Source organism: Magallana gigas, chromosome 2, assembly GCF_963853765.1.
Source record: "Magallana gigas chromosome 2, xbMagGiga1.1, whole genome shotgun sequence".
Lineage (NCBI taxonomy): Eukaryota > Metazoa > Mollusca > Bivalvia > Ostreida > Ostreidae > Magallana > Magallana gigas.
Window position 1 is genome coordinate 27,814,080 of NC_088854.1, and position 14,037 is coordinate 27,828,116.

General features: G+C 33.0%; 1 protein-coding gene across 4 annotated transcripts in view; it reads left to right on the plus strand.

Annotated features, from left to right (window-relative positions):
• Positions 1-14,037, plus strand: part of LOC105335335 (hemicentin-1) — a 52,777-nt gene that overhangs the window by 2,339 nt on the left and 36,401 nt on the right. For all 4 annotated transcript variants that reach the window (XM_066075952.1, XM_066075954.1, XM_066075955.1 and 1 more), the window contains exons 2-8: positions 6,209-6,384; positions 6,650-6,964; positions 7,236-7,577; positions 7,799-7,813; positions 10,135-10,437; positions 12,109-12,447; positions 13,377-13,679. In XM_066075952.1, the coding sequence (XP_065932024.1) occupies positions 6,285-6,384; positions 6,650-6,964; positions 7,236-7,577; positions 7,799-7,813; positions 10,135-10,437; positions 12,109-12,447; positions 13,377-13,679 (1,717 nt within the window). In that variant the 5' untranslated portion in view covers positions 6,209-6,284. The remainder of the gene's footprint in view (positions 1-6,208; positions 6,385-6,649; positions 6,965-7,235; positions 7,578-7,798; positions 7,814-10,134; positions 10,438-12,108; positions 12,448-13,376; positions 13,680-14,037) is intronic.

Genomic DNA, 14,037 nt, shown 5'->3' on the forward strand with positions numbered 1-14,037 from the left:
TTTTGTACACTAGCTATTTGGAGTGCTACAGTCTTTAAAACCCATAACTATTCATGCAATAATACAACCTTTCACTGCTGTATTGATTCTGTTTTGTGTTACGATACAAATTTCACCGTTTGTCACCGTTGGTAGAAACCGCTATAATGAAAGTGATATTATAACTAAGTCATTATCATGGATTGTTGTTATAAATTAGTCCAACGACTCGCTGATATTGGTCAGCCTTAGGACTCTTCGGTTTCATGAAGGCCATGATTATTGGGAGGTTCGTAATGCCACTAGCCTGAATACCCACTGACACATTGTATTATGTTTTTTTGTTTCACATAATGACTCTTACATTTTGATTATAGGTACCAACTTCAGAAATTCATAAATTTAAGTAAAAGGTACATATTTAAAGGATGATTTGATATATATTTGCTTATAGTCTGCTTTGTTCTTTGAAGTAAATCTTTCCTTTGATCTGGAAATTTTTGCATTTCATGGTTGGTCAGATACTGGTATTAATTAAAGGTTTAATGGAAAAATGATTAAAGTCTGTGATGTTCAATGAATGTTACATGTCAAAAGTCAAATGGATTAAAAAACAGGATCCTATTTGATATGTTAATTTTTGTGTGAACATAGAAAGCTATTGCAATATGTTCTGTGTAAGCTGGAAGTGTTTTGATTTGATTTGCAAGCGCAAATGCCTTCAAGTTGTTTAACAATCAGATGATGGAATGGTGTTCAAACATGCTAATAATCAATTATTAATAAAAATAATCATATGTGGTGTATTCTTCATTAATTTTTGTTTATAGTTGTTGGGTAATTAATAAATAATTCATTACCATTGGGATTACCGATTTTGAATGAGCTTTTAGTCTTATAGTATAGTGTTGTGTGCGGTACCTCGTTTGTATTAATAGGCGAATTGTTGATTGTTTGTGAATGATGTACCGGTATTATGTATAGTTTTTAGCAATTGTATCATATATCTCTATCACTTGCTAAAATGATGAGCTTAAATGTTTAGAAAAAACAGCATGCATTGCCATGGTCTTAGCATAAACAATGATATAGATATAAAAATTCACATTCTTATCTCTTTAAAAATAGGGCATTTGTGGTATAAATACATTTGTTTCAGTTTTAAAAATCACCGGAAATGAGTTGTGAAACAATATGGATCGAGAGAAAGATTGACATGACTAACTGTGGTATTACAGGGATATAGCCAATCAATCTTTATACGTATTTAATTCAGAAAATATATTAAAGGGAGTGAATATCACTACCATACATTAATTTACTACATTCACATTTGATCCGAGTACACTTGATTTTTACTTCAATTTAGATATAAAAATCAACAATAGCGAAGAATATTTTTTATTTTACCTGTTCTATGACCGAATGCAGCTGAATATAAGGTGAAAATTAAAATATAGTACATATGTATATCGCCAGTATGGAGTTCTGAATATAACAGCTAGCTAGTGTACAGTATAAGAATGATAAAAAAACATTTAATGGCTCTTTGTACGAGTGCAATAATGATTAGGCACAAAAGAAGACAACCCTGTGGGTTGAATGATCATTTATTATGTAAAGTTTAGTTTTAAATGGACCATTGTTGCCATTTAAGGTTAGATTGAATTTGCATCAGAATAATAGAGTATTCATTTAAAGTCACCAAATTTCAATGGTTTCAAATGTTTTGATGAATTTATTGGTCACCAAGGAAATGACCATTTAAACTCTCGCCATTCCATTTAGTTTTAGGTCATCAGTCTGAGAGTTTTATATACAAATTAGGTTGCTAGGGAGCATTTGTCATCAGTGCAGACTGGAAGTATTACAGGAGAAATCAATTTTTTTGAATGAAGTAAGGTAATTAGATCAAGGAACTAATTTTAATCAATAGATTGACATACCTGCATGGAACTTCATATGATGACTTTCATTGAAACTACATGCATCATTTTAGGTGTAATTGGAATTAGAAATGAAATATGAAAATGTTCGAAAAGGCTTGCATGAAGCCAATGTTTACACAGAAATAAAATGCAAAAATGTGTAATATAATAAACATATTCAGTAATAACATTCAGGTCTTAGTGTTATTCAAACTTAAACAGATTATTATTTTCAACTATGATAGAATTTTACTTCGAAGAAAAATTGTCCAAGTTATTTCCCCCCTAAAAACTGTGAAAATAACTAAGTATGAAGGAAAAGCGGAATTTGGATACAGTCCACTTATGAATCTCATACAGAAATTTTGTAAGTTCAATTCTCCTTCTATAATGTAAAGTTCGCTTAGGATGTAAAGCGGAATCCACCTGTTGGGTAAGCATACTCTGTCTTTTGTTAGGCGGTATTCTGTTGTCCGCCTTTATCCCACTTAAAGACAAGAGAAATTAGACGGATTCAGTTTGGAATCCACCTAAATTTCAGATGGAATCCACCTAAAATTTTCGTATGGGAATTGCTTAGTTACATCAAACTATACAACTGCAATTTTTATTTCATGTCCAGGATATGTTTAATAGAATCTAATGTACGTGTGTGGCCGTTATTAACATCCTGTTTTTTTGTATATCGATTTTTAATATCCTTGAGGTGGAATCTGTATGCATAAGTCTACACTAGTATTTATTTCACATTCATGGTATGAAATGCATTTAGAGTTATTCAAATAATCTGAAACCATTTAAAGAAAAAAATTTCATCAAGGTTAGAAATTATAACTGAACAATGAATGTAAACTGGCATAAACTGGTATGAAATGCATTTGGAGTTAATTATCAAATAAACCTGATATCGTTTATAGAAAAATATCACATCAAGATTTAAAAATATAACTGAACAATTAATATAAACTGGCATTTATTTTTAATATGCATGCATTTAATTGATCAATTTACCGTTATTGAAACTTGATGTACGTAGGAAAAAAACACATCATCCGGGTAAGAAATCTTTGAATTTCTATTATAAGACAATTTCTATACAATTTATATAAACTGGTCTGCATTTCTGAAAGCATATATAAGTACACAAATGAATATTATAATGTGTGAATTTCATTGGACAAAAAGCATTGTTGACAATATAAATCTATTATATTTGTGATTGCTAGATTTCCATGGAAGCTTTGTGACTGGTTTTAAACTTCCTCACTGTCTAAATAGATTTTTAATTACATAGGTATATAGAAGGTGTAAATAAGTATTAAATAACGTACAATATATCAGACCATGGTGTGTTGGGATGTGTTGGTTGCTAAACACCCCATACTGAGTCCTTGTGCATTTTGAATTCTGTAAAAAAAAAGACATTTATTGCGATGTTTCTTATAGCGAGCACTTCTTGTTAAAAGAAAAGACAACAATGAATCAATAATAAGAGAACTTGATTCACATAGATGTATTTTTTTAAAGGACTATGTGCGGTATGGTCAAATATCTGCCCCCGATTTCAACCAATTTTAAAATAGTATCGTATGAAAATGAAATCTTCACAAATCATTGTATAGAAGATGCTTATAACTTTAATCTTGATTTTAGTCATCATTGCTCACTCGCTGTTTATCTATGACGTCACTTAAATGACCTAATTCCCGCAAATTTGCTAACAAATGAAGATATTCTCATTTTTGATCTATATTTTGCATTCGGAAGTATAGAGCGCAGGTCTGCTCAAGTGCGATTTTAACATATGTTTTTCTTCAGATAGTTATACATATTATACTAAAAAATGGTACTTGAGCAAGCCTGCGCTCGATGTTTCCCAGTCGAAAAACCATCGGAAAACACCCATATTTTGCTACAAAACATCAATTTATCAAAATAATGCAATATTCATGACGTCATTTCTACATTATGACGTCACTGTGATGATAACCTTTTACACCTTTATTTCCAATATGATTTTAACTATCTTTCACCTTATTTTAAAGCTCTTTCTAAAACTTTGATTTTGGGGGGCAAAAATTGCATAAAACCGCACTTAGTCCTTTAAATCTTCTACATCCTGGTATATATTTTTGTGAACGGTTGAAGGGAAGTCATATATATTTGTCCATTTATTGGCACATATTTAGTCTTACATTTTGGCAGATAAAGTATATATATATATTTGGTTCCATTTCCATGATTATATTGTGCATGAAGTTACTTAGCTTACAAATGAATCTATATATAACATGCATGTATCCACCTATTCATCTTTTTTTTTACTGCAGGTATATATGACACATACATGTATTTAAGAATATGTTCTAGGAACTTTTGTGATCATGCATGCATGTATGAAAAAGTTTTCACAAAATTGGGTGATGTTGGCTTTAAATTAATTCTTCAGTTTACTGATTTGAAAGTGGTCTGATTACAAAGACTGAAAAATACATGTAACAACTCATAATCTCTTGCTCCTTACTGGCATTCAAAGTATGTAAATTTTGAATTCTTTGGATGGCATCTTCTTTCAAAAGGATTTTAAAATTTGCCATGTCATATAACTTGACAGTATGCAAAGTAATCTTTTTTTAAAAAGAGGATTTATTACAGAAAAGAGGACAAATGTCAACTGCTGGCATAGAAAGTTTTCAAAAGCGTAATAAATGGATTCACCCAGATGTCCAAAAGATATATATGTAAATGGTTTTATGTCTTGATAAGTGGTAAATTATCATTCAAAATATCTTACTAAATTTTCCCACTGTAAGCTAATACATGTATTTAAAAATCCTCACCCATTTCAATTATGAAGGGGTCTCAGTATTTGTGTAAGCAATTATAAATCGCAAAAAATGCTCAGTATTTATGTACTGATAAATAGTTATAAATCACATAAATTTTTTTGATGTATGCTGATATTGTCGGTGATTGAATGGAATTGAAATGTGCAAGAAGTGCATGAGCGGATGATCAGCCTTCTGTGCTGGTTTTTTAAACTGTTTAATACGATTCTCGCTTTTCTAACACATAAATTGTGCAAGAATGAGTAGGGTGTAGGTTTTCATTTAAATTATTGAAAATAATATTGCAATGCCTGACCTATTGAGCAGTGATGCATTCCAGCGATTTAATTAAAGAGTTTTAAAGCCTGACTACCACCAAATAGAGAAGAGTATTTTTAATAATAATAGAAAAATTTTAATTTCTTGTAAATGTTTATTTTTTAAATTGAACAATTAATGGCCATGCACTGGGTAACTGGGACACCTAGATCCATCCATGGAAACTGGTTGTATGTATTTGTACATGTATAGTGTGAACAAGCGAAGGCCAGACATTGACCACAAACACTGTTTAAATCTCCATGCAGTGTATGTGGGAACTATTTGGTTTATGGATTTTTCTCGGAACCAGAGTATTTATTGAGTCAACGATTTTTCTCCCCCAAAAAAGACCGGTTGGACTGGTTTCTTGTGTGTGTATTTATATATCCAGCAAAAGTGCTAAGCAACCGTATTTGCTCTTCATCCATTGAATGTTGACTAAATAGATCTACCAACATGACTCCCACTCTTGCCCATATTTATATTCATTTTGTCCATAGGGTCACAGTTCAAAATCAGTTTGACATATAAATTTTCAAAATGCTCGCTGCCATCACGGTTTCTATTTGATATTCATATTAAAAAATTACGCACTCGAGTTTGTGAGAGTTGAATGTATTCTGCTGAACAGCCAAGTATTAAACACATAATACACCCACATTCACATACAAAGGCACCCCCATGCAATCCTTTTTAAACACTGCCTTAAAGATATAAGTTTTAATATTTAGAAAAATCTAATTGTTGCAATAGAAGTATATTCTTTGGCTGATTGATATAAGTTCTCAGTGGTCAGGAGGCACCTAACTATGATTATAGGTTTCTTTCTTTATGTGTAATTTGGCTGTGGTGTTTTATTGTCTAACTTTGAGGGATCAGACAAGGTTAAAACCTCTATTCAATGATTATAAACACTCGTGAAACTTGGCTGGCTTTCTTTTCTGTCTTATGCAATGATTTCTTGGATTATGTTGTTGCTTAAAGCACTCAATATTTTTTTTTTTATATAAATTCAGCACTCTTGAATACAAGATCTTTTTAAACTCTGTATGCATGTCTTCAATCTTTGTTAGAAAATTTTTCTTGAAAGCAACTGTAACAATTCTTTTCTGAGAGTTCATAATTAATTGAAAATTTATTGTTTATTTTCAGGTTGAAGGCAAAATCCAGGAGTAAGCATGAACAGATCTAGATTGTGAGACAATTTCGTTAGACTCCACATACCACAATGGCGTGTGATTTCAGGACTTTTTCTGTCCTGCAAGGTTCCTTCCTATTCCCAGTGCTATTAACTATTTCGTTATTTAGTGGAATTTATTCCCAGACATGTAAGTATTTTTTTGCTGCAAATAAAAAATATTCACATCAAATCCTCTTATGAGAAAAAATATCTTGTGTCCAATGAGTTTTGTGGCTATATTTTTAGTATTACATTTTGTAATTGTGAATAGTACTGTTTCCATTTTCTATGTGAGCTCCCCTAACTGCATTTCCTATTGTATGTGTTTCAGTTTTAAAGTTTGTAGACTAAAACATGAATAAAAACCTGTAAGAGATAAAATATATTTCTATGATCATGTCTTTATGTTCAAGCTATTCCCGGTAACCCAAACCTAGCAGGTGATTATGAGAAAAATGAGGGAGAAACTGTTACATTGAGCTGTTCTGCTATCGGTGGAAACCCTCTCCCATCGGTTCAGTGGTACAAGAACCAGCAGTTGGTGGATCCTGGAAGCAGTTCAAGTGGAAACGGTGATGGAATTTATACAGTCGGATCCTCCACTGTCACTTACAACAATTACACTTTCACGGTGTCAAGATCTGATAACCTTGTATCCTACATTTGTAAGGTACAAAACTCTCTGATGGCCAGTCCTCTGGAGCGTGCCTGGACCATTAGCATTTATGGTAAGATTTTACATGTTTTTGTAGAGGGATTTGCATATATGTATTGGTTAATAACTTTATATATGATTGGAAAGATAAAAATCAATTAAAATTCTTCATATGCATATCTTCCTCATAGTACAAGTAAAATACATATCTTAGAGAAAAACAATAAATTATAAATCATAAGTTTTACAATTGATGAAGTCTTTAAAGTATTTTTAAAATTCTGCATATAAATTTTAATAGAAGTACATAGAAAATTTACAACAGAGATTTCCTTTCCTTCCAGTTCCTTCAGAACAGCCCTTTATCTCCGGTCCAGATCCTGCCATTACAACAGCACTCAATTCAGGAAGTACATACAAGTATGTTTGTACTGCCCAGAATGGCCGACCTGCCCCAAACCTCAGGTGGAAGTTAGGAACATCCCTGTTAAGTGCTGTTGAGTTTCATCAAGGAATCACAGAGAATACTACAACTAATGCAGACAGTACCCTCAGCAAAAGTAGCACACTGAGCTGGGTACCTATAGTTGACGACAATGGCAAGAATCTATACTGTCAGACTGACCAAACCACAGCCGGAGCAGGAACAATCCAAAAGTCTACCTCCGTACCTATAGTTGTACAGCGTAAGTAGTAACTTGTAACTGCTTTAGTTAGAAGGTTTCATGTTTCATAATGCAAGATCTAGGTACATATTACTTGAAAGAACTCGATGTATGAAATGTATCATCTTTTTACTATGTTGTATAAACCTTGTCATGAATGTTGTTTAAGGAATGTAAAGGGCATTGTTTTTTTTCTTTAAAATGTTTAAGGGCCTTGTGTATATACAATCAATTTATTGCAGAGGTGCAAATACAAGGTAACCTTTTTCAACCAGTGGTTGAACTATATGTTTTAGTGAGTCACCAACTTTTGTAAAAGTGCTGTTCCAGTGTTCTGTTTTAGACTCTTACCACCCCCCAAAATTTCTTCCTGACTGTCCTTATTCACAAGGTATTAGCAAAGCATTATGGGTAAACAAAATGATGTTTCACACTGTTCCTCATTGGTTTATTGATTGGATTACCCATAATGCTTTTTGAAGTACCTGGAACTCCAATATGCCATTGGCAGTATCACATACAACACCTGAAAATCACTGTCCAAATTCTGAAACTTTATAGCCTCAAAGAGTTCATATACACTGCATTTTATACAGATCAATTGCAATTTGAATTAAAGCCAGACCATCTATAGATTAGAGAAAGAAACAACTCTAAACAAGATATTTCTCTCTACTAGTTTAGTAAATCTTGTAGAATAGTAACTTTAATGGTAGTTGTATAGAATATGAATTTAATTTTTACCAATTCATAGAACAATATACCGGTACATGTACTGTTTAAGTGTTTTTATAGGTTTTCATGATTTTGAACATGTGAATCAATTTTAAAATCCAATTCTTTTCCCACTCTCTGTTTGTCTGATTCTGTGTTGCGTGATGTGTATAGAGTTATAGTCTGTCCCAAGTTATTGCTTCCATCGCTTTTTGATGATTTTTAATAAAATTACACATACCTGTGAAAGAAATACAGTTGAAATCGTTAAAAGGGAATATATCCAAGATATCCTCATTGAACAATTATCCCTTTCCACTCAGAAAAATTCACAGGAACGAAAACAGATTCCTTACAGAGATTTATAATGGGGATGTTTACATCATTTCTCCATTCGGAATACATCGCGCAATCAATTTTTTAACGTTATCATCCGGGCTTATAAATGGCTGTTGCAATGAAAAATCACCGTAGACTTTCAATTTCGGGATGTGTATTGAAACCTGAAGCGGTAGAGGGGGCGTTTCAAAACAGATAATATGGACATTTTTTATATTAGTGGATGAACGTAGTTTGAGCACAAAGGTATTTACTATTATAGAAATATCAAGCAAAAAATGGTGGAAGCAAAAACTCGGGACAGAGTATAATTGTTTTACCCAGTCATTATTGCCCCTGTCCTTGTGTTTCATGGTAAATTTTGAATGGTGTGACCTCAGATTTTGAATTGACAATATTCAAGACAATTGCATCCAAAGTTTTGCATCACATTCAATACAAAATCAATGTATGATCGAGTATACTTGTTCTTTCATGTTGCTACATGTATGCACTGTGTCAGATATTCACAAAATGATGCATGCATTAAAGGTCTGTATTGGACAAAATCTGTTACACAAGACTACTCTATACCTCTCTATTATGTATGCATGTTTCTTTAATTTTGCTTCTGATCTGAAACATTATTACATATATCCTTTGACATTGGATATTAAGCTCACCTGGATAGAGCTGAAGAGACTTACTATATTGTAACCATTATATATATATATATATATAGCCAGTATTATATAGCTATAGGGTTTAAGGTATTCGATGTATAACGACCACATTTTGTACCTTATAAATGAATGGTCCGATATTCTTAATCATGATATCATTTTGAAGGTGTTATCAAATAAAAATACTCCACCAAAGGAATTTTCAAAATTTTGATTATGGTCCAACTAATTAAACATTGAATTTTGCATTGAAGTCTATGGGAAATGTATGTTTTATTAAAATATTTTAAAAAGTAACTTAAAATTCCTAAAACTCTTTTGGTTAATACATGCATAAACTTTCTTTTTATTTAAATATGAAATAAAATGAATCATTTACCGCAGATATTTTGACGAAATTAAAATTTTCTTTTTTCATCAAGGGCAGATAACTCTTTTAAAAAATTTTAAAGTGCGAAATGACCAGCTCATTATATGTTGTCTGTCATGAGAATTTGGTTCATTTCACTTTCATAGTTATCTAGCAATAAATATTAAACTAGTTTAAAATGATTCAAATTTGTTCAATATCCCTTCATTATACATTGAATACCTTAATACAGTGCAGGAGATTTGATTGTTCGCAAGATTCATGAATTCCAGTAGTCCATGCATATTTAAATCAAAATTCTTGAACTCATAATCTTTGAATGATAATACAAAGCAAGATTGAGGAATTTTTAGAATCAATTAAGTAGTAGTCTTTGATTGGCCATACAATTTAGGCTGAAAAATCAGTGTTTCAGCACAGGATATGTTATACAGAACATTGAAACAATTGCTGTAAATGAAATAAAAATCATTCCAATGATCTGTACTTGCAGAAATTCCTATCCTCCAGATTGGCTCCTCAAGCTATACCACCCAAGTTGGGTCATCTGTGACCTTATCTTGCCGTGTTATAAGTGCAACCCCAGCCATTACAGATTTATTCTGGAGGAAACAGGTCAATGGGGTTTACACCCGGATCACCATTGACAATAATCGATTCTTTGGCGGCTCCATCAGCAATGCTAATCTAACCATCAGCAATGTGGCTTTGAGTGACCAGACCAGCTACCAGTGCTCTGCCACCAACAGCGCAGGAACGGGCAACAGTGGCGCCACCACCCTCTCCGTTTCAGGAAGTATGTTCTTGTTCATTTCTCGTCTCTCTATTATGTGTTATAGAAAAATATGTAAATTGATGTTTTAATGAAATATTGTATATATGAAATGCCAATTTGTAGTAATATGAAATGCCAATTTGTGAGTCACATGTATCACTGTTCACATTCATATATCCCATGCTGTGGGTGAGGAAAAGATCAATGAGCCACTCTTTGTCACAATTCACAGGCTCTTTAAAAAGCTATGGATTTGAGAGGAGCTATGATTTGAGTACAAAGGGTGGCATTTGATGTGCCCGATGAAAAGACATGGTATACAAGAGCTATCTATGGTTGAATTCTGATGTTCATCAAGTGCATGTGTAGAAAGTCGTTGTTTCTCATGCTTGATGTATTGGGACGGTCATTACACTAGTGTGCCACTGAAGTGGCAGAGCTCCATTTAAAGTTTCAAAAATTAATGATTTAAAAACATTAAATGTAAAATGGTAGGGACTTATAGTTAATGTATAAAACTTATTGACAATCATTTGACTGAATAACAAAAAATATTCAAAGAGGAAAATGAGCTTACATCAGTGTAATGACCTTAATTCACATCATAAATCTCCCTTGTTACCATGCAAAAAGGGAAACTGGTACACAGATATTTAAAAAAAAACTATCTATTTATTGCCATTTTCAGGTGTATATATATTTGTTTATATGTACGTGTGATCAGTAACAAAGTGTTGGTTTTTTTTACAGGATTAGATATAGGATTTTTTTCTTCAATTTTTCTTACCAATTGTTGATAAAACTTTTTTTACAAACCATTTTTGATGCAATCTGAAATGTGTAGCTAAAGACACTTGTAAAACAAGGATATGCAAGATTTCTTTTTAGTGAGAACCATTGTCACATACAGTAGTCATGTGACAGTCATGTGATCCTAGTGTGCTGTGAAGGCACAAGGTAGGTGATCAAAAAAATATCATTGTAGTAGCTGGATCTCACCATGTGTGTCATGTGGCTTTCTGTGCATATGTAACTGTGTACTTGTAGCTTTGTGTAGAATTCTGCATAGAATTGTCTCATGGCTTGTAGAAGTCAGCATTTAGTGTATAACTTTGCTCTGGAGATGGGTACACTGATAATAATATCAGGCTCTGAAGAAACTTTTTTAACTCATAACTGAAGTTTTTCAACAAAAAATAAATCCCATGAGGATGAAATGTGTGTGTTTGTTGAGTACTAGTTGACTTTCATATGTGTGCATTTATCTATACTGTTGGAGAAATAATTTTCATTTGACTTATTAACCACATAGCTTCATTACTTTCAGGTGTTTTCAAGATTGAAAGCAAACTTCAGACACAATCAGGAATTCTATTCAAAAATATCATATTTAAAAGATTATAGAAATTAATTTTTCACAATCAGATTTTCTTATTTGAATCAGTGATTCCTGATTACTGTCGTTTTTTGCACAATCTTTTGGCTTATGGTATATATATATTCTTCATTCCCAGTACTCAATCCTTTTGACTTTCCAGTAATTCATTGGCTTTGCAAAAAGGACTTATCCCTTGTTTCCATGATCTTTGATTTAGGACCGATGCAAAAATATGTTAATTCACTGCGAACGGAAAGTAAAAATTACCAGAATACACACCCCTAATCAAAAATATTCTCCTTTGTTACATATAGGCTTATCTGTACGAAACAAGAGGCAGACCTCTTCCTCCATCACTATCATTCTGGACTCCACTTACTATGCGGTGCAGGTTGGCCAGTCTGTCACGCTTCAGTGCACTGTGATAGCAGTACCCTTCCAAACCTCAATCACATGGCAGGTCACTAGAAACGGCCAGACCGAGTCAATCAATGTATTAGGAAACCCCCAAAAATTTGGGGGCTCCAATGTGACTTATCCGTCACTGATCATAAGAACAGCCGAGCTTTCTGATAGTGGTTCCTACACTTGTTCGGCTGCCAACTCGGCTACTAGCAAAAGCAGTGACCCCATAGCCCTAGACATTACAGGGAGTGAGTAGAGTTATCCCCCTTTAAAAAGCACGCACTCTGTCTCCTTCCTCGAACAAACTGTGTTGTGCATTGCATTTTCTTTCCATCATAATAATCCCCTCTGGTCCTTCCCCTTACACCTTATTAAAGATACATCTTGAAGTGCTGTGGATTGATAGTGTGTATTTAGCCATTGCTCTTGCACAATGAATGGACTTGTTTGTGCCCATGCAAGCAGTCTTTCTTCTGACTGTTGATTTGTAGTGATCTGTAGTGCATGTTAATAATACGTAGATTTACATACTCAAGAAACACACCCATTTCTCTCAGTACTGAAGTTTTTTTTATATATTAAAAATGCTGTAAATATATTATGAATCTTGACTTATTTCAGACCATGTTTTTTTATAAGAACTTCTGGAATATCCATTGAAGTTTTTGCGTGAATATTGTAAATTCAAAATATTTGCGATATTGATATGTTTACAGTATTTTGACAATATGTAATTCTGCTGCTGTTATTTTAAAAACTTCACTTTAACAGATGCAGTATTCTGTGGAATCTAATTTATCATGTAGCTGTTTCTAATCATTCATAGAAATATTACATTAATTTTTATGTATGCATCTGGTAGCACACTGTCTTAGAGTTTGTAGTGTCATCTTGCTTTTGTCTGTGTTATTAATGCTCATCTGTAGCAAAATGTAGCAATTCTGTATTGTATTTTAGTTACAGTATTAGATAATCTTCTTGATATAATTAATTTTTTTGTCTTTTTGGTAAACTTTAAAAACAGAGAAAATATAAACGCATATTTCAAATTGAATTGTAATTTTTGTAAATGACATGTTTAAAAATTCATTACAAATTTTGCTTTTTAAATATCAGTTCTTGAAATTTGTTTCTTAAATGTATGGATTTGTAAACCATTGCACTAATCTGTTTGCAGGTGCCCCACTAGTTCAGATAGACCAAGACAAGTACCCCAGTGCCAGCGGTAACACTGTTACCCTGGTCTGTGATGTATACTCCAGCCTCACTGTATCAGAGGTGTACTGGCAGAGGGCCGTAGGTGGCCAGTTCACTCGAATCGATGTGTCAGGGACACCTGAGAAATACGGGGGAGTCACTGTTTCCTCCCCCTCCCTGGTGGTGAAGAGTGTCACCACCGGTGATGCGGGCGAGTACCGCTGTGTGGCGGTCAACATTGCTGGGACTGGGCAGGACACTACCATTCTGGAAGTACAAGGAAGTAAGTGTGTCAAGGTTATCTAGTAGTAAGATTTATGTCAAGGTTATCCAATGGTAACATATTCATGGTTCAAGGCTATTGTAAAAAATGTGTCAAGGTTATCTATTAGTAAACACAAAGTTACTCATGGGTGTATCAAAGTTATCTGGTAAAAAGATGTATGTTAAGGCTATCTAGTAGAAGCACGAGTGTTTAGTAAGATATATGTTTCTGTATTATCTTGTAGTAGAATTTAAATGTGTTCAGGTTATCTACATGTAATAATAAGATTTATGACAAAGCTTAATTGACAGTTAAAAAAGAAATCAAAACGTTTGGCAAAAGTGGCAAGTAGTACATAAAGTGCAAATATCTTTTC